Below are 23,300 nucleotides of genomic sequence, written 5' to 3'. Positions count from 1 at the left end.
CCCCAAGACAGCTGGGATAGGCTCCAGCACCCCCGCGACCCTTGTGAGGATGAGCGGTAGAAAATGAATGAACGAATGAATCCGGAAGTATTTAGCATTTTTTTGTGGGCTGTTGTTGGTTCAATACTTAGATGTTGTCAGGACAAAGTGTACCAAGAGCACCAAGGTGGAGTCTCATGATGGGACGGGCCACTCCCACACGGTGAATAGAAAGAAAAATGCTAAAATGAGTCACTGGATCAGAGAACAGATGACTGCTAACACACCTTCAAATACCACAAAGACTCCTTTGTGGAAATAGTCGGAACTACAGACGTGTGTTTATTTTTGGGGCGCCCTCCGCAAGTACACTTTCAACTACGCCACGAAATTGGTTTCATAAACTGGTGTGCCAGAAAATAAAAACACGTAGCAGGAGGGATCGGTGTTCGCGGTTCGTCACCATATTTAGTGACCACTCTAGAAGACGAGACCCCACCCCAGGCACTCAGACATTGAAACAAAACAGTAAAGGAAACTTAATGTGTTGTTGTAAATTGATTTGTTTTCCTGTCATTTTGGCCAATTACACTGATTTGATGATTATGCCCCCCCCCCGACTGTGGGAAAAAATCTACCTGAAGAAGCACAGAGGAACCCAGAAGACAGTTATCTCTCAATGATGACTTTTTGTGTGAAGCCGTTGCTAAACGATGCAATGCAGAATTTCTATTTCAATCCCGTGATTTCTAATCGCAGACTTAAAAAGCTGCTATTGATAGACTTGTAACACTGTGATCTTATCGTCGAGTCATTTATTCTGGTTTAAATCCATTTACTGATTCAGGATTGGGATCATGCCGCTCCTCTGAGTTCCATTTGCCCCGTGGTTATGTGGTTAGGGAAAGCAGATAAGGCTTATTAATATGGATGCCGTCTCACTTTGTTCATGGAGAAAAGAATCATGTTTGGCTCCAATTATACACACGTTTATGAAAGTCATATCTATTTAAGGACTGATTTATGTTTTTATGCTTTAAAATGTGACAATTGGGATATGGTGTCTTGAATATTTATCTCCTAGCAGTGTAACTATCTGATAGATAGAATGAAATGTGACAGTTGTGACACTTTGACAGTTTTTTTTCCAGGTCCTTAAAGGGGCCTTTTGGGGCGCTGCATGTTTCTTTTAAATGCTTTGTAGATATCAAGTCTGCATTCTTCTCCTCTTGCCGACATGCTTGGATTCCACAGCCTCCTCCCCGACCACACATACTCTTTTGCGATTGGTCAGGAGCTGGGGAAAAAGTACTGTCATCTGGGATGTAGTAAAGCAGACGTTTCATCTGACGTCACTTGCTCTGCCTCCTCCAACACGGAGGAAGCGACAGGAAAGATAAAAAAAGAAATAAATCTTTAAATATTGGAGAACACATGTAGCCCAGGAAATATGCTCTCAGTGCCATTTTTCACAGTGGAAATAACAAGACAATAACAATGTTTTGGTGTCATGGGCCTGTAGACGATGTTATCATGTTGTATTCTCATGTTAAACGATGCCAATGCCTCACATTATCAAGTTTATATGGGCTGCAGGTTGCCTGCATTCAGTAAATGTGGCGCAACATCTCCAGAAGTCCTCAGGAGCACTCGGGAGCACTCGGGAGTGTGACCCATCACAGAGGTGGAGTAAATGAAACAGACCATTTGGGTCGAAGCAGGAATCCACGGAAACACTGCAGAAAGAGGTGCAGATTCTGCAAGATCTAGAAAGCTTTCTGAGTCACGATCTTGAGGCGTTTTTTTTTTAACTTTAAAAGTCAGTCATTATTGTGTAAAAGATGAAGTTAATTTGTAGGCTGTATAACAATTAGCTGTAAAAGAGCTTGGCTTTGGTTGACTACCAACTGGACTATTGAGTTGAATCATAGTGCCTGTCTCTTTAGTGGTCACTACTTTAAGGGAGATTTATGGTGAACTTTAAGGTTTGTTATGAGTGATTGTGTGTCACTTTAACTGTCAGTCTTTGCTTAATCCTGAAATACATGAATGAGCTCATCATTGGTGTGCTTGCCACTTTCAGAGGTATCGACTTAACTAGGGGTGCCTGTCTCTTTAAGAGTCATTATCTTAGTAATAGTTTGTTATGATTATGCCTACCTCTTTAAGATTCTCACCGTGCGGGGGCTTTTCTAAACTTTAGCAAAATCTTGCCGTGACTTTAAAAGTCAGTCTTTATTGTGTAAATGGTGAAGTTACTGAGTAGGAAGTGTAACAATTAGTTGCAAAAGTGTGTGTGTCACTTTAAGAGTCTTCGGACGTCTCCTTCTTGATATTAATAGAGCCGCAGCTGTGTGTGTTGTCTTCCTCCTGTGACGTAACCCCAACAGCAAAACTGCCAGGAGATGTCCTGTCACCGCAAAACGACAAACACCACTCTGAACAAAATGACAACACCACTAGTCACAACAAACCGGGAGCTGCTCCGCTTCCGCTTGCCGTGGCGACCCAACGGTGGGCTCTCGGTGGCCGAATAAGGCGCTCTTAACACGGGGATGCGTGGCTGAACGACACTCTGAAAGTCTGTCACTTATCATTCGGTGTTTTGCATGTTGGCGGCGATCGTGTGGAATTCAAAACTCTCTTGGTTCCTGTAAAAGGACACCCCCTCCCAAAAAAGAGCCACCTTGCAGGATGCAGCAACAACAACAACAACAAAGAGACAGACCGTCTGCTTTAGCGTCCATCTTTAGCATGCTAGCACGGAGCTAGCTCGTCTGTAATCAACAGGTAAGAGACACACTCAAAACTGTCGCAATGGCGTAAAAAATAAACAACACACGTCGAGGAGATCGCCGACCGGTAGCCTCTCGGTCGGGTGTTAAAACCAAGGGGGACACCGTTTGGGTTGACGGGGTGGTGGGGACAATCCTCGCTGTGTTCGCCGCTTTTACGACAACCGGCGGCCGCTTGACGTCTTATGTAACCGCGGGGAGAGCGGCTGGATGAGGGAGGAGGAAGAAGGAGGGAGGGGAAAGGAAATGAGGAAGAGTGCGGCTTTGAATTCACATGGCAGCTCACACTTGAGCTCAGGACTTGAACGACATCGGGGTGTTGCTTCTGCTGCTTCTGGAGGTTGGACCGCTGTCGGCTGCCGGCTTCCCCACACAAAGTGAGTTGCGGGCCCGCGAGGGAGACGTCTGTTGTGTCGCCTCAAGTAGGTTCCTCCTTATCTCCCTCGGCCAAGTTTGTTGCCACGACTTTACTGTGCGCTCGCAACTTTTTATCCTAGCGAAGTGGAAGTTTTCTATCTGTTTATCTTGGGTTAGTTATGGCGCAGTTTTGCACCTCTTTCATTGTTTGCAAGAGTTTGGGGGGGGGGGGGGGGCATGCATGGTGATGCACCCCCTCCCTTCTCCTTACACACGGCTTGAAAGGGAAACTCGTTGCCTTGATAGTTTACTTGTTTGCATGCAACTTTGCATGATGGATATTCTTGCAATCAACATTACCAAAGCCCCCAACTACCACCCCCCATTATTTCCCTCCATCTGTGTGGCAAGAAAAAGTGTGATGTTCCTTTGAGATAAGGGAGCCAGGGGTAGGCATGACAACTCCGTGGGGAGAGTGGAGTATGTGAGGCCAGTACAATGAGGCACACACTGGCGAGGAAGCTTTTTTTTAAACACAGTCCTCCACAGTTCTCTGTTGCTTCACCCCCCTTTAAAAAACTTACTTCTGTGTGCACACACTTGTATTCAACAGATAACCTTCAGTAGCTTTTTAAACCGCGTACAGTAGAATCCAACATTGTTGCTGTCCAATGACAAACATGCAACTTTGTAGAAAACATCATGGTACAGTCACATATACATGCATCATGTGTTTAAATTGCTTCTAGCCTTCTAGCCTACTTTAATTATGGAAGAGTAGCACCTAAAAGCACAGAGGAGTTTGTTTTGGGGATTGTATGTCTCATATAAATGTCTCCTTTCCTTTTTAAAGCTAGCTTTTTTGGTCCAACTCATGAAGAAAAGTCATTTTGTTGTCATGGTTCAGTGACAGTATGTATCATATGTGTTGAAATTAGTTTCAGAGTATGTTTCAGCAACTTGAATCCTGGCAAAATAGCACTAAAAAGCGTAGAGAAGGTTGTTTACTGAATAATAATTTAAGCGTCCTGTTTCCTTGTGAGTCATTTTTTTGTGCGATGTGTGAAGAAAAGTCATTTTCTATTCTTTGTTCAGCGCCAGTATGCATCAAGTGTTGAAGGAAGCTCTTGTTTCCTATGAAGAGTAGGGTTTTGGTGTGATGCACGAAAGAATTCATTGGGCAGCGATAATATGTATTCATCCATGTTAAAACGAGTTCTAAAGTATGTTTCAGCAACTTTAATCATAGTACTGAAAAATGTAGACAAAGTTTCTTTTGAATTATGAATCACTTTAAATTCTCACTTTCATTTGTAGGTTTCTTTAAAAGGCATTATTTTGGTCTGAGCTCGTATAAAGTAACTTTCATCCTGGAACAATAGTACTAAAACATAATCAATCAGCTTTGTCTCTTAAATTATACACAAACACGTCACCCCCACTTAAACCTTTTGCTTCTTTTTAAGGGCGCTTGTTTTTGTGGGAAACATAAAGTAGTCATTTTTTTTCATTGGGCACAGACAGTATTTATACAGTACAGTCTTTGGAAAATATTGTCAAATGTTTTTCAGCACTAAAAAGAATTGTGGCATTTGCATGTTAAATTAGAAATGAGCATGCCAGTCTCTTGTTTGCTTTCAACTACGCCTCGGGGCCCTTTGAACGTGAAGTTACAGCCCGCTGGTATTTTACCCCCTGGTCCCAAAACCTCACAATGGGAGTACAGAGTGTAGGCATATACTGTATGCATATTTATACGTATTGCAACAGAGATCAGGGAATGCTGGCTGATTTGAATTACAGAATTACAACCATGAAATACACACAATGTATAAGTTGGGTCCCTGAAGGCACTGTTAAGGATCGTCATTTTCATTTCTTAGAAACATTTTGTTGAAGCAATTTCCAGTATGCCATTAAAAAAAAAATTGGACTGTCAAATGAAAAGTTCATTTTCGTTATGTTTTAATTTGAACAACAATGAATGAAATAGAAATATAAATTAAATTTTAATGAACAAATATTTTATATTTGTTTTATACTTAAAAAATAAAATTTTAAAAATAACTGTATATTAGCCACTGGAGCACAGCATATTTAAGCAAATGTCATTGTTTGCCATGGCGTCTCAGGGCTCTGTCCTCGAGCGACTGCTCATTGTCGGAATTTGATGCTAACCTTTTGACACTTTGCTTTGTGTCCCAGTAAAAAGTGAAGTGACTCCGCTTCCTCGCAGACACTGGATGTTACTGTATCTCACGGCCTTGTTCATAGCCACCATTAAAGCTCCAAACAGTTGACGAGCTCTTAAATACAATGTATAAAAGGCTTTCCCGTACGTGTGTGTGTGCGCACTATGGAGACGACCACGGATTACTCATATGGCTGCAAGATGTGAAGCCTCTGCGGTGCAACCGGGCCAAAGAGAAAGTTTTTTTTTTTTGGTGGTGTGGGAGAAAAAGACGAGCAACTTGGACTCAGAGCGAAACGGCAAGGCACACAAACGCTGGAATGTAATCGCTCCGTAGTTTTGAGGGTTTCGACGCGCTGTACGACATGACAGAACAAGTGTAGTGATTTTGCGGGCTGCCGTGCGTTTGTCTTTGGGTGCTTCCAGGATCAGTCCGTCCGAAGCACCTTTTTGGGCTAACCCGTGGCCACTGTTACCTTGCAAACAGCTCATGACGCTTCACCATCCTCGGCTCACTACAGCCCATAAAAGTCCACGGTGAATAATGAAGCAAGCATTCGTCTGTGCGGGACGGCCACCCTCCCATAGATGATTAGCATTGACTTGAAAGCTAACCCTCCTGTCTATGTCAAGAAGGGCCACCTAATCAAGACACAGTGTTGCAATGGACTGATTGCATGCCAACCAAGGCTCTCTGAATAGACTGAATAGAACGTTGTTGTTGTTGTATCGTGCTTGTCAGACCCCAAACATTGATTGAAAGCCTCTCTGAAGCATTTGTGTGGCTTCTAGCAAAGCATTGTCACTTACACACTTACTCATATTCGGGCAGAAGGGATGCAGACGTGTACATATAGTTTTTAATTTCAAAATTACCACCAAAAATGGTTTCATTTGTTTGTGGCTCCTCAGGGCTCTGTTCTACAGCCACAGCTTTTGAACATGAAGGCATCCTGTCTGCGTTTGCGTGTTTGCGTGTTGCGCTTGTTAGATGTCAAGCATTGATTGAAAGCTTCCTTGAAGCACTTTCAATGTTTCTAACCAAGCAGAGGACGCTTGTACCCTTTGACCCTTTAACGGTGGTTCTTACCTGGTGGGTTGGATGCATTGTGGGTGGGCTGCAGACAGCAAGTCATATACAACTGAAGTGCTTCTTGGTATATGCTCACTGCACAGGTGGAAGTCAAATTTTCATTGAAGCCTTATTTGTCGGCATACGGTTTCCGTATGTTTATTCTTGTTTCCTTGACAAAACGCACTTTGGACACTTGGGGTATTCATCTTTTTAAAGATGACAGCCGGTTAAAAGAAAACAAACACATTTGCTTGGTTTGATCTGAATAAAAGATAAAGACAATAATTAAGGAATAAATATAAAAAAAACAAAATGCTTCAAAGAGTAAAAAATATATAAATGAAGTGCATGTACAAGTTCCAATTACTTAGATACGAGTGTAGAAAATAATCCAAAAAAATCCTAAATAAAAATCAGGATTGACTGAGATGATGACCGCGTTGGGGGAGGGGGCAGGCTGAGACCGTTATCTGTTTGAGAACCGCTGCTCCAGCAGCCTGCTGAAGTATGCCCATTCATTTTGATTTGTATTTTAAAAGAAGCCCTCAGTCACAACTACTGTAGGTTATTCAAAGACGATGAACAAACAAACAGGCGTTGTGGCTCTCGATGCATGGCTCAGTTGCCAGGTAGATCAGGATGCCATTTTTGCTGGGTTTTACTACCTTACTTTTTACTTTTGCTGTTGCACGCTTGAGTTCTTGCTTTTTTTGCTTCTAGCGGGGATGCTGGAGTGCATGCTAAATGCTTTGAAGACCACGGCCGCCATCTTGTTGTGGCTGGTGCAGCCTTGTTTTGGTTGATTTTGGCCTTTTTAGCGTCTGTCTTTAAAGATAACAAGCACATGTTCCTGGTTTATGGAGAAAGTATTTATATTTGTAAAAGACTTTCTGGGGCCGGGTCATCCCAAACAGGGGACCGTTTTTTTCAGCTTTCATCATAGAGGGTAAATAATCCCCCCCGTCAGGAAACTGGGGAGGCGTTTACAAGTCGGAGGTGATGGCAACAGCAACTGAGCTGACAAAGCTACCTGTTAAAAGCCAAGCCATAGTTTGTTTGTTTTTTTTTAGATTTTATAAATGCACAATGGAGATACAGTATTCATACAAAAAGCTCCAATCCGACTTTGGCATTTGCGTTCCAAGACTTGACCGTTTCCCATGAGCGCCGCAGCCCACGCTGGTAATTCCCTCCCCTTTTTTCCCACATTAAGCCGTCAGACAGACGGTGAAAATTAGCTGCGGAAAATGTGACAGAGGGGCGTAAGTGGCCCAAATGTGATTTTTAAATGGTAACTTTCTTTGTGTTGGAAGCTGAAATGGCTGATGGAGGAAAAGTGCTGGAGCTTTTTGCTCAAGTCTTAGTTCTTAGTTCAGGGAGAGCGTTGTAGGATACGGCCGTCACGTTCTTACCTTGATGTTGGCCATTTGCAGGTCATAGTTGGAGAACCTTAGAATTGACAGCTTCATAATGTTTCTATTGAAACTAAGTGGCTTGTTTATAGTTGGCTTCATAGCCTGCTTCCATGAAGTGGTATTGTCCTGTGTGCTTTGGAAGCCTTCCCTTTCCTTTGCTTGTCATTGGAAAACCTGAAGTGTCGACTCCCTATCCACCAATTAACGGACTGTAGCTGGTCCAGCATGACCGCAGCAGATGGAACTCCAAGAGTGGGGCGGTGTAAAAACATTGTCACCGGACTGCACCACCTTGTGATCAGGGGCATCATTTAGAAAGATTGCGTACACACAAAACAGGGACCACAACTTGGGCACGCAAAGTATGCGATCTGTAAAAACACAACCTGACGTGAGACGTTGCACTTGGCTGTGGTACACCATCTTTGTGGCTGGTGTAGGCTCTTTTTGGTGACGTGTTAGAAATAAACATGGCATGGTAACATCATGCTGTTATTGACGTAAACATATGTGTTAACACTGACGGGTACCATTTGTGTGTAGTGTCCACACTAAAAGATGCATGAAAAACAAGGCAGCACTTGAATATTTCATCATTATATTTTCTCATCATGATTGTATTATATGTTAGCTTAATAGGAATTTTAGCAAACATCAATGAAATGCTTCGATAGCATTTAAGTTGACAAGACAGCTCTAATGTGTCCTCAGTGCTCCCCCCCTCTTTGGACATTTTTTTCAAAAATAAGGCACTTTTTGTCGATCAATCAGTGTCATCAATTTATTTACCACATCTTTTGGGGACTGACACGGACACGTGTATAAAATTGAGCAATTTTATTGACTTTGTCTAATGAGGATATCTGTGTTAGCTGTGTTAGCTGGCATGTCTTCCTTAAAAGCCTGTTTTCTTTAAACATATCCTCTATGCAGCTACAAACCCACTTCTTTCTAAGTCCTGGCAGTGCCACTCATACGCACACGACACTCCGACCCATTAGCATGGTAGTCTGGTTTCTGGCTAAAAACATCTGGTAACAATGAGAAGTTTCAAAGTAGTCTTTGTCCTCTCCCTTAGCGCAGGTCAGCCATTCTGACTTTCTCTGAAGTCCAGGCTCATTAAGGACCACACTTGGGATGAGCAACATTATGGATATTATGGTTATATGTCTCATAGTTATTTAGGAGACAGCAGAGGGACACGACAACCTCTTAGCTAGCCGCTGGTCCAACTTGACATTTGCGCCCCGAGACGGAACAAACTGTCTCACCTGTTCCCCACTGAGATGAGGGCGGAGCGAGGCAAGGGAAGTTTGAGCTGAAGCCCTCAGGCTTTCTTTCCAAGCAACTTTAGTTGAAGTTTGTCTGCACACTTGCTCCTGCCTCACTTCATGCATGTAGAAGTGGATACAAGGCTCTTATTCTGGGATGTCTGATGGCTTTTGGCCGAGATATGTCTACCCCGGCTTCTTAACGAAGCTAACGTTTTGAGAGCTTTGTTGGGAAAGAGGCCGTCTTTGTCAGCCAGAAGAACGGTGTCTAATGTAGCTAATTACCAATCACTCACTTATGTAACCATTAGCTGTACTCAACAACAACAACAACAACAACAACGCTCTTCACTTTGCCGCTTTTTCCCCTCCACTTGAGAGGAAGTGCTCCTGCTTTCTTTCTGATGTTGTCAAAGGGAAGGATGAAGCGCCACAGTGAAAGCAGGCTTGAACCACATGAGCGAGTGAAGCGGTGGTGATTCAGACAGTGATGCATCAATGGACGTATTTAGTATTCTCTCAGCCTGTCATCATGCAAATTTACTGGGAGTTTGTAGGTTTTAACGGCAAAGTCTGAAAACAATAGCGTCTGACCTCCAAGCGCTGTGCCATTTGTTGCCCAGGTGTGATAGATCATGGGAGAATAAATGTGTTTTTACTACAAACCTGTCGGGTTATGAGCCTGTGATGGATCATTTGTGCAGCTTCAGTTTCAGTCGGCTCTGCACCTTGGAAACTGAAATTCATTTGGGCCTCTTGGTTTAGTAGGATTTTGTTCATTTTCCTTCCAAAGTCTGAAAACATTAGTTTGTAACCCCAACCCCTATAAATTTATGGCCACATATTGTATACTTTCCATGGACAAGTATTGAGTTTTTACTGCATGACTCATAAAGTTACCTCGTAATGAGCCTATGATTCATTTTTTGTGCAATTTCCTAAAATTCAATAAACATTTTTAGTCTACCGTCAACATTGTGAGGTTGGCCTGTTGTGATGCACACTCAATCTGACTTTGATAGTTTTCTAACTCCAACGCAGTTAATTTATGGCAAAATGTGAAATATTTGTGATATTTGTGCATTTTCCATGGAAAAGGATGACTTTTTATTGCATGGATCCTAAACTTGTCTGATTACGAGCCTGTGACTCCTTTTTTTGTACAATTTCCCAATATTCAACGAGCATTGTGTGCATCTTAATGCCAGTCTGGTGGAAATAAAACTGGCACCAGTGTTTTCACTAAATTCAACAGTTTCACTGATAGTTAATGTTACCCTTCAAAGTCACAGTGTGCATGTTTTTCCTCTTCACCCTCCCAAAGTACTTGTTCCACTTGCCTGTGTGTCAATATGTGTGTTACAGTGTGTGTCTGAAGCATCCATTGTGTGTGTGTGTGACTGCATCGATAGTTGGATATCAAAGGGGGGGTGTTGGTCCTTTTTTTGAAATGTAAATGATGGTGGGGGACACATCTGGGGGGGTCTTTGTCGGGGATGACAAGGTGGTGGGTGTCTGAGGCCCACGGTCGGGTGTTTGACAGTGTTGGTGGCGGAGGGAGGATGTCGGAGTCGAGTCGATGTTGGCCACTTGAGATGAATGCTGGGAAAAGATGGCGGCTGTGTACACAAATATTAAGACCATAAGGAGGAAGGAAGGAAAGAAGGAAGGAAGGAAGGAAGGAACGCAGATGGCCGGGCGAGAAGCTCATTAGCATAGACAGTGGTTGGAGGAGGTTTGGGGGGGATCACTGGCTATGGTTGAAAACTTTACGGCTGACACTTAAATTTACTTTGTGTGTCTGTGTGAGAGGAAAAGCACAGTGGGGGGCCACACGCTTGTTCTGCAACATGGCTTTTGGGCTTTTACCGCTTTCACATGGAAAGTTTCACCTCAGCTTCACGTCAATCACTGGATTTCATTCATTTTGCAAATCGAAGGGGAAAGATAAAATAAGCTCTGCTTCTTCCTGCTCCTTTTCGGACATGCAAGCCAACCGGAAATGAACCTTTATTTCTGACATTTACTGCATTTAAGGCGGACATTTAAACAAATTCTCATTTGCACAAATATACGAGCCAAGTGTGCAACATTTTGGGTAAAACTCTCCATGCACGAAATATCTTTATTTGGTGCTTTATGTCATGACGAAGGTGAAGAGTGTTGTTTCTTTGCAGTTAAAAGGGAAGGGGAGACAGTATTTTGGACAAACAAGCCAAAACCACAGTGCCATTAAAAGTCTACAGATGATTATGCAAATGTAATCTGCTTAATAACCACATCCGAGAAACATCCATTACTGTTATTTACGGCCTGGTCTTACTCCCAAAGTCTTTTACCAAAAACAGAAATCCCTTGGGGTAAGACTTGAGCTTGCTTAAAATCGCTGCCAGGAAGTTGCAATGGAATGCGACATGCCGTAATGTCGGCTGGTGCGGTATCACGGCAGCGGGCATGCGTGGCGTGCTTGCTCCTCGCACCTTGCACCTCATACCTCATACCTCATACGCCTCATACCCTTCACCTCACCTTAAACCTGATGGATCTCTGCGGCAGTAACGGTTACTAATGCTACTATTTCAAAAAAAAAATACACTCTTAAGGGGCTTGGAACTATGAGTGCCTCGGAGCAAAAAAGTTTTTCTAACGTTTGATGCTCATCAACGGGCTGTAGGGACACAGTGCTGTTAGAACATCATCAAGTTGATATCCCCCTCAAGCTTGCTTTGCAGCCACACTGAGATACTGTGACAACTTTTGGCTCCTGTGTGCACACCCCCAAACTTGAACTAAGCCCGGCCCTGCATTGACATCACCACCCAGGAAAAAAAAAGAAAAACGCCCCCGCTTCCCGATTAGCGTCCAGCGGAGAAACACCGCTTCTCTCCAGCCGGCCCACGTGCGGAATGGAGGGCTCTGGAAGGCAATACAAAGTCAACATTGTGGCCCGCTAACGTTCCGCTGTGCAGATATTTTTCCCGTCAAGCGGCCGGCGCTGCTTCTGCAGGAAATGTCCGTGGAAAAGTGTGCGTGTTTGTGCAGGCGGGAGAGTTGTGTTGGTGCACTGCTGTCTTTCTTTCTTTCCCTCTGTGGACGCTTGTGTGCGCCCCAGTGACGTAATGTTTGAGCTTAGCCAGACAGACGCAAACCATGACATGTGTGTGCATGTGTGCACACCCTTCTATACCTGCTGCACGTGTATTTGTGTGTGTGTGTGTGTGTTCTCCTGGCATGACTGGTTTGTTTTCCATATTTTTTTGGGCAATAGAGAGTCAACAATCAACATGTTGATTTATTCCTGCTACTAGTTCCTTCCATTACGCCTACAAGCACCACTAAAAGTTTCTTCTCTGTAATTTCTTTGAAGCGTGAGAGTCTCGCTGTGGAGATACCTGTTGATTTACGCGGCTCGCCTGTGTCCGAGGATGAATACGCGCTCTGTCTGGCTAGGCTGCGGTGAGTTGGGAGCCTCCTCGGCAGACCGTAAGATTTGGCTATTCTTGTTTGAGAAAGTCCTTCTCTGACTCCACCAAGGATGGTTTTGTGTGCTGCCAGCATATGTCCTCTTGTCTCCCCATCTAATGGGACTCCATGAAATCGATTTAGTTTAGTGAGCAGGTTGCTCAGCTGCAATCAGACCAAGAAGGAAAGTGTCAGCAGGTCTTAGTGTCTCAAGTTTGGAAAGAAGATTTCTCTTATGTTATGTTGAAGTTTTTTTATGTAAATTAGTTTGTGATTTATAGTACATCTGCAACAATTAATTGATGATTATCCAATTAATCGACTGTCTGTTATTGGTTCATGTTAATTTGGTTCTGTCTAGGACCTAGCCCATGACAAAACAACAAGCTTCACATTAATCGACTAAGGAAATAATTATTACTTGCAACCCTAATTTATATTAGAACATTGAAAGAAGCAATTTGACTTCCTTCAGTGGGATAACTAAATGTACTTCATCACTGTACGGTACATGGTGTCTTGTTTGGAGTCTACATTTATATCTTCCGTTATGCAGTGGAACTTGCGTAATTTGTTCCAAGGTCAGACAAATACCAAAATGTGCAAAAGTGGGGGCAATATTTTAAACACACCAAAATGCATGTTATAGTTATCGTTCTTAGAATTATACTTGCTGAAATCAATGCAGGAGAATTCAAACGTCAAAGTCATGATGTTTTGGGACTTTCTGCACATCCTGAAAAGGTCCAATTCAACGGTGTTGAATTGCAATGCTCTTCGGCACCTTTTCATATTATTTAGGTGAAAAATTTGCATACAGTTAGTTAGCAACGCGTTGGGTGCTCTGGATTTTGCCCAACAACGCAGGACAATGTTGTATGAACGGATGAAACCCGAGGCAAAACGGGGGGTAGGAAAACTGAGATTTGATTATCTGGTTTTGAAGTAGCAGCAACCCAACAACCTTCAAAACATCCCACAAGTAATAAGACATTTTACTTGTACTGTACATGTGTATCCATGTGTATACTGACCGGTTACATTAGGTACACATGCACAACGGAGATCTGCATGAAAGAAATACTCTGCAGAGATCATAATGCACTGTGGCATGGTAAAACAAACAGAAAGCATACTGTACTGTCGTTGGTCCTTTGGCTGCTAGTATGATTGTTTTTTACTTGGAGAACAGCGCTGTCGTAGTAATCCCTTTCAGATGGACGTGTGCGTTCTGGGCTCAAATTGTTGGAACGCGGAGCTTAACTCCGCGAGAAGCGCATGTAAAATTGACTGGGACACTTCAAACACGCCTTTCAAATACACGAAGCGCTTTAGCTTGGGGACTGAATTGGCTAATGGAAGAATGAAATGAAAGCCTTTTAACCAGAAGCATCCGCACTGACCAATAAACACTCTAGATTTTTTACTTGATGAAATCTACCTTTTCCATATGGGGCTTTCTTCCATTCTCTTCTCTTAGCCAAAAAGGCCTTAAATGTTACGTTAGCAACTTTGCATGCCCTTATCAGCCCACAGCTGATTCTTTCTTTTTTTTCTCTAGAAAAAAACCAATTGATGAAGATGTTTGGACCCAGGAGTTGGGGGATTTGTACAGTATTGAGAAAAACTGAAATGCGGGCATAGCCTAGTGAATTGACTGTGTAAGCTAACTTTTCTAATCCTGAACCACTCCACACAAAAGGGGGAAAACTTGTCAAAATATGCACCCCTGCTGTGTTGCCTGGCAAAAATACCCCCACATGGCGGAGGTGTCAAATTGACTTGATAATTCACACACATTTGTTTTGCTCTGTCTCCACCCGTCCGCCCTTCCTTCCTTTCTGCCATCCAACCAACCAGCCAACCCATCTTATCAGAGAAGCGCTATGACGCACTATTGTAGTGGTTTTTCATTCGGTGTTTCCCTTGAAACCGGACAGGCAAATGCAAGCGGACAATTTCTGATACTTTGTTGTGGCGGGTAACCATCACAAGTATTCACAGATAAGCAGTATGATTTTGTTACGTAAGCTTTGCATGTAAATGTGACATGCGTGCGGAGGAACCTGGGGACACCACATCCTCTACCGCATCCATCCAACTTTTGTTTGGAATGACGATAAAAATACAACAACAAAAAAACCAAGGGCACCCACCTCAGAGGAGGTGTGCGTCGTCACCTGAAAACAGATACGGGGCGTTTAGAGAAGAAGAAAAACAGATTGACGTGCGAGATAGATGATGAGTCATTACAGAAAGTCTGAGTCACTTTCTGACCTTCCCTTCTGATCTTCAAGCGGTGCTCTGAATGCTGTCACTAAACGACACCCATAGGTTTGTCGTGTTATCAGTGAGAACGCGGGTTTGTTTCTCATCTACTGTTAAGCGCGTGCGCACAAATGCCATCCATGCGCTTCTGCTTGATAACGGCTTGACCACATAATAGCATTAGCCATTAGCCATTAGCTGGGAAATACGACAAGTGGTGCTCACAACAGGAAAATGAGACGGAGAAAAATGCTTTCAAGGTCGAAATATTTTCCCCCGCGGAGCCCTGACTGGGTCTCGCGGCTCCTCATTCATTTAGTCAATCACAGTCTCTGTTTTTCTCCTTATCCTGCTCCTTTTCACCCCCCCCTCCACCACCGTGACTTATCTCCATCCTTTCCACTCGTCTTTCTCCATCAAGCTTTTTTAACAATTTAAATGGCTTTCCATCGCTCTGTCTTTCCCATCAATCCGTCACTGAGCTCTCGACAAGCTTTGCATGATTCCTGCCTGTTTTTCCAGCGTGTGATTGCGCGCGCGCACACACACACACAGATGTCCTCCCACCACACTACAGCTACCGCCTCCCTGTGTGTGGTCCGGTCCGACGATAGGCCGTTACATTGTCCCAGACAGGTCGGTCCTGCGATGGTAGGTGGTGGTGAGGGTTAGAGTGGGGGTTGCGGGGGTGTTTGTTTTTCTGTTTCCAATTTGGTTCCAGCCCGAGGAACTCCATACTCCGCTCTGTCTCAAATGCACCATTCATGACGGCCTGACGCACATGATTACATGCAAACGCACACCCGTGCCCTCCCAAAAAGGCACATGCATGTGAAATAATGAGGACACCCCATGATGTACATGGCATTTGAGGATCGTTCTGAAAAGTGACACGCTACAAGGTTACCCTCAAAGGTTTCTAATCATTTATCAACTTGTGGGCAATTTGTTGCTACATAAGTAAACCATTTTGCTGGATGGCGGCCATGTTTTTCGAGTCATCTTGCTGGAATTTTACACCTATGTGCCTATCAGTCCCCTGGGGGGGCCGGGGGAGGGGGGGTTGGACCTTAAAGTTACATTGGGCTGTTCTGAAGAGCCGCGGGAGGAATTAGAAGTGAATCCAACTTCTGGTTTAATAACAGCGTCACCGTGTGGTGTATTTGTCAAGGAAATGAAGGCACAGGCAACATAGTCTGTGTGCGTGTTGGGAGCGTTAGCTAACACAAATACAGTCCAACTTCTAGTGGGCGTTTTGGAGAGCTGTGCATTGAGATGTGTGAGACGTTTCAAGTCAATCCGACATGTAGGATTTATTAATCAACCAGAAAAATACTAACACAGGCAACACCGTGTGGATGTGTGCTTTGCCAAGATGTCAGCCTTTTGTGTGCTGTGGTTCAGGAGTAGAAGAGTTAGCTTACACAAATACAGCTGATGTAAATCTTAGCGGGTGGTTTTTGGAGTTGTGTGAGACATTTCAAGCCAAACCGTCTTATTAATGAGTGGCAAAATAATAGTAAGGCAGCACACTGTTTGGCCTTTGTGTTCAGCACCAGGAGTAGGAGCTTACACAAGTTACACAAGTAGCGTGTATTGCCGTTCCTAATGAAGTGATGGCTAAGTCTAGCGATGATTGGAGCGCAATCTTCTTCTTCGCCTTATTCTTTTTCGTATTCCTATTTCTCTTCTTCTGATTCTTGTTTTGTTCTTATTCACAGCCGTTGACTGGAATTAGAAGTGGATTCGGGCCATAATTCCTCCAAATTGCTCATCGACTGGCTGTTAATTCCACTCATAATGTGATCGATAAGGCGGTGGAGCGAAAACAGGACATGCTGCTGCGCTCTTGTTGCTGCACACTGGTAAATTGTCGGCTAGCTAATAGCGATGTTGCCATGTTACGTACTAGAAATGTTGACCCGGCCTCCGCTGGTCGGTGTGGGAATGCGCCATGTGGTATGGAAACATGAAGCAAGTTTAGTTGATCCCATTGTCCTGGTAAAGTATGGATAGATGGGTCCTGACCACAGGCTCCGCTAAAGCTGTCTCTTGTCTTGCCTCCACAGGTTGTTAAAGTAGACACGTCCGGCGAAGGACCCAGAAGTCAAAGACCTGGACCTGGCTTTTAAAACCTCTCCCTGGGATCTACATGCCATAAGACCACCACTGGATTGCAGCGAGTGGATGCTATGTGGAGTTTAAGACCCTCCTAATAAAAAAAACTAACAAAAAAAAACAGAACCCGACAGTTTGAGCGAGATGGACCTGCCTGGACTCGGACAGCGGGCCTGCTGAGAAAGGAGCGGATGGATTAGCGCGAGTGGCTTGCGCTCGGTTTCTGCTTCCCATTACCAGAGCAGACGGACCTCTGGGGCCCAACTGAGCCGCCTCAAGAGAACTGATGCCCAGGCCCGGAATCTGGCAGAATGTTTTAGTAACCTGATGAACAGCCGAGGTAAGACATTTGCATGTACTCATGCATGCATATTTCATTCATTCTTACACTCTGATGCATAATCCATTCAATGAGTCAATCATTTAAAGCCCCATTTATCCCCCAATTGCTCAAATCATTTCACTTCCCTTTCATTCCTGCACCCGCTCTCGTCGTCAAGTTGGCCTGCAGACATTGATATTGAACCCAATGTATTTATTCTCAATATTATTATTGTTAATATAATTATTCGCAATATTATTATGTATCATCACAGAAACTACCGGTTTCAAACCTTTTAAAAAAACATCTACAAACAGTACAGTAATTGCTATTCTAATCATTTCTCTTTCAATAATAATAATAATAATAATAATAATAATAATAATATTGATGATGATCATATGGTTTGCTTCAAGGGTTTTTGTATTTTTGTCAACAAATGTAGAATAATTTCTACCAAACTAAAAATTCAAATAATAACTCTATTGTTTAATTGTTTAATCTTAAATGTATCTATATCTTTTTAATTTAGAAAGAAAAATTATTTAGTTTTGTGCACTGCATGTACCAAAACCAACATTTCAAAATGATTAGAAAGGGAACATTTTACATAAAGTGTACCGCGTAAAAGAAATGTACTAAAAAATCCAGAAAAAAAAAATGTTATTTAGAATTGTTTCATTTAGCTATTTCTAGACTGTTTTGTGTCCGCATATTGTTTTGAAGCAGCACGGAGGAAATGGTTGCTTCTTTTTTGGTTGAAAGTTCCAAAACCTTGGCATAGGTCTCCAAGTTAGACCTTTGTGAGCGCTGAGAACAAAGTGAGCGTATGGGCTGGTGAGGCTGGTTAAGCACATGAGTGCGGGCATACAGTATGTATACAGTATGTATACAGTATGTGCGTGTTTGCGTGTTTTGGGTATGTTTTTCATTATGTGGCGGCGGTGGCTTTTGCTCGGTGATGTTATTCAGCGAGGGCGGGTTGCTTTCAACCGCTTGATGCTTTTAGCTGTGGCTTGTGTGTGTGTGTGAGTGTGTGTGTGCGCAGCCCTTTTCCTCAACGTGTGTGTGTGTGTGTGTTTGTGCGTGTGCGCCGGCGTGCTCGCGGGCTGTGTTGTGGCACCGCGACGCAGCTTTGATGTTGCCAGTCAGATTTGGAACATGTTTTTGTGCTGTTCTAGAAAACGGAGGAATGTTGAGTGGAGACGATTGAGTCTAAAAGTAAGTTGGACTGTCAGTCAAAACAGACACACACACAAAACACGCAGACTCTGACGTAACAGCCCGGTAAAGCTCAAACCCCCGTTGCTGTTGTCTGTTCTCCTTTCTCAGCGTACGTCACAGCAAACACACAAATAGTTACCTGTTGACCTACTTTTGCACAAAAACAACAAAGCACCACTCACAGAAAACACACAACTCCCAAAGACACACGCACAATGTGTGTATTTTTGGTAGAACAATGCATCATTCTGCAGCGAGGCCATTAACCCTCGCTGCGCTCACCGCCACGCTCAATCTCCTAACAAAGTTTGTGTTTATTTTTTAGACCGGTGTCCCGCAAACAAGCATAATTCTTCACGCATAATTACGCAGACAGAGATGCATAAGAGGCGTCGACGACGAACATCTAGTCAATTAATGACTTCATTTGTTAGCGGGCTAATGATGGACTTGTTTAAAGGATGCACAATCAATCAGACGTGGGGGTGACAGATGTTTTTATTGTTTTGAATGAAGTGGGGCGCATGAGGTAAGTTTGGGTGACTTGCAAGACGTTTTCATAAATGCTACCCAAAGGATGTTTGTGATGCTGTGTGGTCGTACCTCCTGAGAGAATTCTACATGATGGCATGAAACAACAGCGGCATAGCTGCCGTCGACTTGTACGGCATTAACAGCTCTTAACGAACCACATTGCTTGTTTGTTTTCAAGACAAAATCTCTCCTTTGGAGTCCATCTAGCTGGCTGCCGCCAGAGAGACAGAGTGCATGCCAGGCAAAACGTGTAAACAAAGATGGCGGTAAAGTCAAAGGCTATGAGATTGAAAGGCGTGCGATCCCACACTCTGGCATCGATAGACTTAGACTGGCACAAACTGTCAATTGACTCCACATTTCTCAAACTATTTGTCATTCTCGCAGCAGCAAGGTCAATGTCAGCCTGTCAGCGAGACGTCAACACAAACTGCTTATTTTTCTTTCATTCACTATTATTTCTCTCTGGATTATTGTGTTGTTTGCTGAACTGCATTTCGCTGCTATTATTGTGTTCGGTCTGTTAAAAACAAAGAAAAGCAAGGCCATTTCCGATTCTGTTGCTGAGAATGTTAGCGGGTGAATAGATTTGACATTTACTGCGCTGCTGCTGCAGGTTGATGGTTCTGTACAAAGTGCTATCGCCAACTACTGGGCTGGAATCCATATTGCAGCCTTGTGAGTATGACTGACTGATGTTTTTTGGACTGTTCTTCCTGGATCCCTTGAAGGAAGATCCATTAGTCAGGAGAATGCTAAGCAGATGAAGCAGTGCCAGTGGGTCCAACCTAGATTTTCAAAGTCTGCTTCATTTGTCTTCCGTGTTTGTAGCAGGGGCTGGGCCTGAGATGCATCAATCAGATTAGGATGGAAACCCAGCACATTGCCAAGGGCCAGAGAAACCCAGCTCGTGGTTCGATACGTGCCCCCGTAGCCTGCTTCCGCAGAATGCTCGTTTGCCTCCCAAGCAAGCAGGGCTACTTTATGTGTTGCTACTCGCTCCCACCTCAGACCCAGACACACCGGCTTTCACCTGCGCATGCTTTCAGTGCACGCCGGCCGTGTGCGCAGCCTTGTCTGGGTGCGCGTCGCCACAGGGTGTGTTGTCTCTCAGCTACCAACGTGCCCCGTGGCCAAGCGAACAAGTGTTAACAAGGACTGTGCAGACTGTATTTATTTCATCCATATGCCGGGGAACCATACAGCTGTGGGCCGCCTCCACTGCCAAAGAAATGACTGCAAAGTCGGCTCACACCGTCTGCGTAGACGTTTTGCTGAAGGAGTTCAACCCTATTAGTCACACATTTTTATATGCGCCTATACGCCTGGTCTGCCTTTGTCTCCGCACATTATAACGTTCAATTATACAGGCATAGTTGACTTTTACGACATATTTTTCAACATTTTCTCAATCTATTTATTTTATTGGAGGCATAAAAAAAGGCCGTACAATACTGGGAGATGCATGGGAGTCAAGTAAAGGCTGCTTGAGATGGCGGTGGTGCCTCCGTTAGACGACGACTGGCTGAAGGAAGCGGAGGGCTAACAAATACAAATACTTCATTGTAGGTTTTCTAACATTTATTTAAAACATTTAGGCTACAAAAGGACGATGGACTAAAATATTTGTCTTATTGATAAATCAATTACTAAGAGATTGATTGTAATTTTTGAAATTGCATTTTAAATACAAATAATATTTATAATTTTTATTAAAACAATTATTCATTTACAAATTTTTGTGAATGTAAATGTATTTTTAAAATGTGATCTATAATTTGCTATGTTGCAAAATATTTGTAGACAGTCAATTGAGTGTTTCAATTTTAATTAATAAAAAAATGTGCTATTTTCAAATATATATAATGCTATTTCTACATTTTTTCCAAATACTTAATTTTTGCTGACAGAAGATAAATGTTCCCCATCCCTTAAATTATTTTCAGATTAATTTTGCCAATGCATTGCAGTGACACATCCAGCCAATGTAAACACAATGCTAACATTGCTAGCCTGCGTGCTAACTTGGCTCGCTAAATGACCTCTATTCACTTTCAGCCAGCTGGAAGGGTTAGGAATCGCCCTCAGAATGTTCTGAACTCCGTAGCAGTCTTGTCAGAAGAATAATCATCTCCCTCTCCACATCAACGGCGATGGCGTGGAGAGGGTCCATGACTTCAGATTCTTGGGAGTCCAGATAGCCGGTGATTTGACCTGGACTGAAAACACCTCAGCCATCATCAAAAAGGCTCAGCAGCGGTTACACTTACTGAGAGTCCTCGGGAAAAACAACGTGGCCCAGAAACTTCTGCTGGCCTTCTACCGCTCCTCCATCGAGAGCCTGCTGACCTACCTACTGCCTAACCATCTGGTATGGGAGCTGCACTGCTGCAGACAGAGAGCGGCTGCACAGGACAGTCAAAGCAGCACAGCCCTCTCCCCTCCCTGGCAGACCTCTACAACTCCTGGAGCGTCAGCAGAGCTCTCAGGATCATCCAGGACTCCTCTCACCCTGCCGCACCATTGTTTCAGCCGCTACCTTCTGGGAGGCGATACAGATGTATCAAGACACGGACAAACAGACTAAAAACAGTTTCTTTCCTCGAGCCATCATCTCCCTCAACAAGATGTAACCATGTAATCAAGGCAACCAATCGTCCTCTACAATGTAGACCAGAGGTAGGGAACCTATGGCTCGGGAGCCAGGTAGGGCTCTTTTGATGACTGTATCTGGCTCTCAAGCATTTCTTACCACAATAAAAATTTATTTTTGCTAACATTTTAAAGTAAACCATCACAGAAATGACTGTTAAAAATAATATTAAAAATCAACAACTTTCTTATGCATTTTAATTCGTCCATCTATATTCTGCTGCAATACGGCCAACCATATCTATCTTTCCTGATATTTTCCAGGTCAAACGCCAAAACTTGATTATTACTGGGTAATGCAGTAGTCTACCTCGGTCATTGAGATGTCAAAAAAACATGTAAATGTAAACTTTCCTCCTTTAGTCAAATAGCTAAAGCTGCAGAGCCAAGCCTTCTGACGAAGATGGCCAAAATAATGGAGTACGGTGCAAAACTATGCAGCAGCAGAAGTTGTATTAATGGAAACAAGTATTTGATTTATTATTAGACACTGCGCTGCTCACGAAAGTGTGCTGGCCACACCACATTGGCGTGGGGTAGTGTGCCTGGTCTACGTAATTAGAGCCCATTATCTAAAACTGTTGGTCTTACATAAAAATGCACACATTTTATTGCATTCAATGTTTAAAAAAATGTATATGGCTCTCACAGATACACATTTTAAAATATCTGGCCTTCATGGCTCTCTTCGCCAAAAAGGTTCCCGACCCCTGATGTAGACCCTTTATTTATTATTTATTCTTCTAATTCTTCTATTTATTCTTTATTTATTCTTCTAATTTCTATATTTTGTACTGGCATACTGTCTTGCACTGAAAATGGAGCTGCTGCAATTTCATTCTACTATATGTAAAATGACAAAGGGCATTCTGATTCTGATAATACCCGCAGGAGTCGTGTTCAATTCCCTGATGTCAGCATGCGGCAAAGCACGTTTGACCAAATCACTTGCTAGTTTGAGGTTGGCAGTGGCGCGGCTTTGTGCGTTCACCCCCGTTCCCTGGCAGCGAGCACAGCTGGGTGGTGGAAGTTACTGGAAGTTTGGATTAGTAGTTTGGAATATCGCATGGAAATGTGCTTTGAAGAGCCACGCCGCAGCCAGATATTTTTTTAACACCATCTATTTATGACGGCTATATGAGCGAAGAAAGAGCGTAATCATGCCACGACAAGCTAAATATCAGCTGTCTTAATGAGCCTGCATAGACCTCTACGGGCATATTAACTTGGGGTCTAACCTGTAAAGGATAATTGCCCTCCAATACCTAATGCAGAGCTGCTGTGTGTGTGTGTGTGTGTGTTTGTGTGTGTGTGTGTAAGTGCGGTAATCTCTATGGCAGGTTCCTTGCCATTAGCACACCACCGAACAAGGCAGCAATTCATTCAGCAGATTTAACTGTGTGTGTGTGTGTGTGTGTGTGTGTGAAATAAAAGAGAAAGTGTATGTGTGTCTGGATGACAGGTTTCTAAATGCAGAGTGTGTGTTGTTTTTGGAGAATTGTTTCCGTGTGCCTGTCTGCACCATGTGGCCCTGTGTGGAAAAATGGCCTCTTTAGGGGTTTGTGTGTGTGTGTGTGTGTGTGTGTGCGTGCACATAGCGGTCGGGTCTGCCCAGAGTTGAAGCTGTAAAAACAAAA

General features: G+C 43.4%; 1 protein-coding gene across 6 annotated transcripts in view; it reads left to right on the top strand.

The window, feature by feature from the left end:
* Positions 1–2,283: 2,283 nt before the first annotated feature.
* trps1 (trichorhinophalangeal syndrome I) overlaps positions 2,284–23,300 on the top strand; it is a 73,105-nt gene continuing 52,088 nt past the window's right edge. For 2 of the 6 annotated variants that reach the window (XM_058046514.2, XM_058046517.2), the window contains exons 1-2: positions 2,962–3,196; positions 16,883–17,271. In XM_058046514.2, coding sequence (XP_057902497.2) covers positions 17,259–17,271 — 13 coding nt within the window. In that variant the 5' untranslated portion in view covers positions 2,962–3,196; positions 16,883–17,258. Of the gene's footprint in view, positions 2,770–2,961; positions 3,197–16,882; positions 17,272–23,300 lie in introns of those variants that run through there. The other 4 variants (XM_058046515.2, XM_058046516.2, XM_058046520.2 and 1 more) reach the window with 4 other exon arrangements.

This window comes from Doryrhamphus excisus, linkage group LG7 (genome assembly GCF_037039965.1).
Source record: "Doryrhamphus excisus strain RoL-2023G ecotype Guam linkage group LG7, RoL_Dexc_Guam_v1.1, whole genome shotgun sequence".
Taxonomy (NCBI): Eukaryota; Metazoa; Chordata; class Actinopteri; order Syngnathiformes; family Syngnathidae; genus Doryrhamphus; species Doryrhamphus excisus.
The sequence above is the reverse complement of the archived record's forward strand: the minus strand, read 5'-3'. Positions and strand labels throughout refer to the sequence as shown.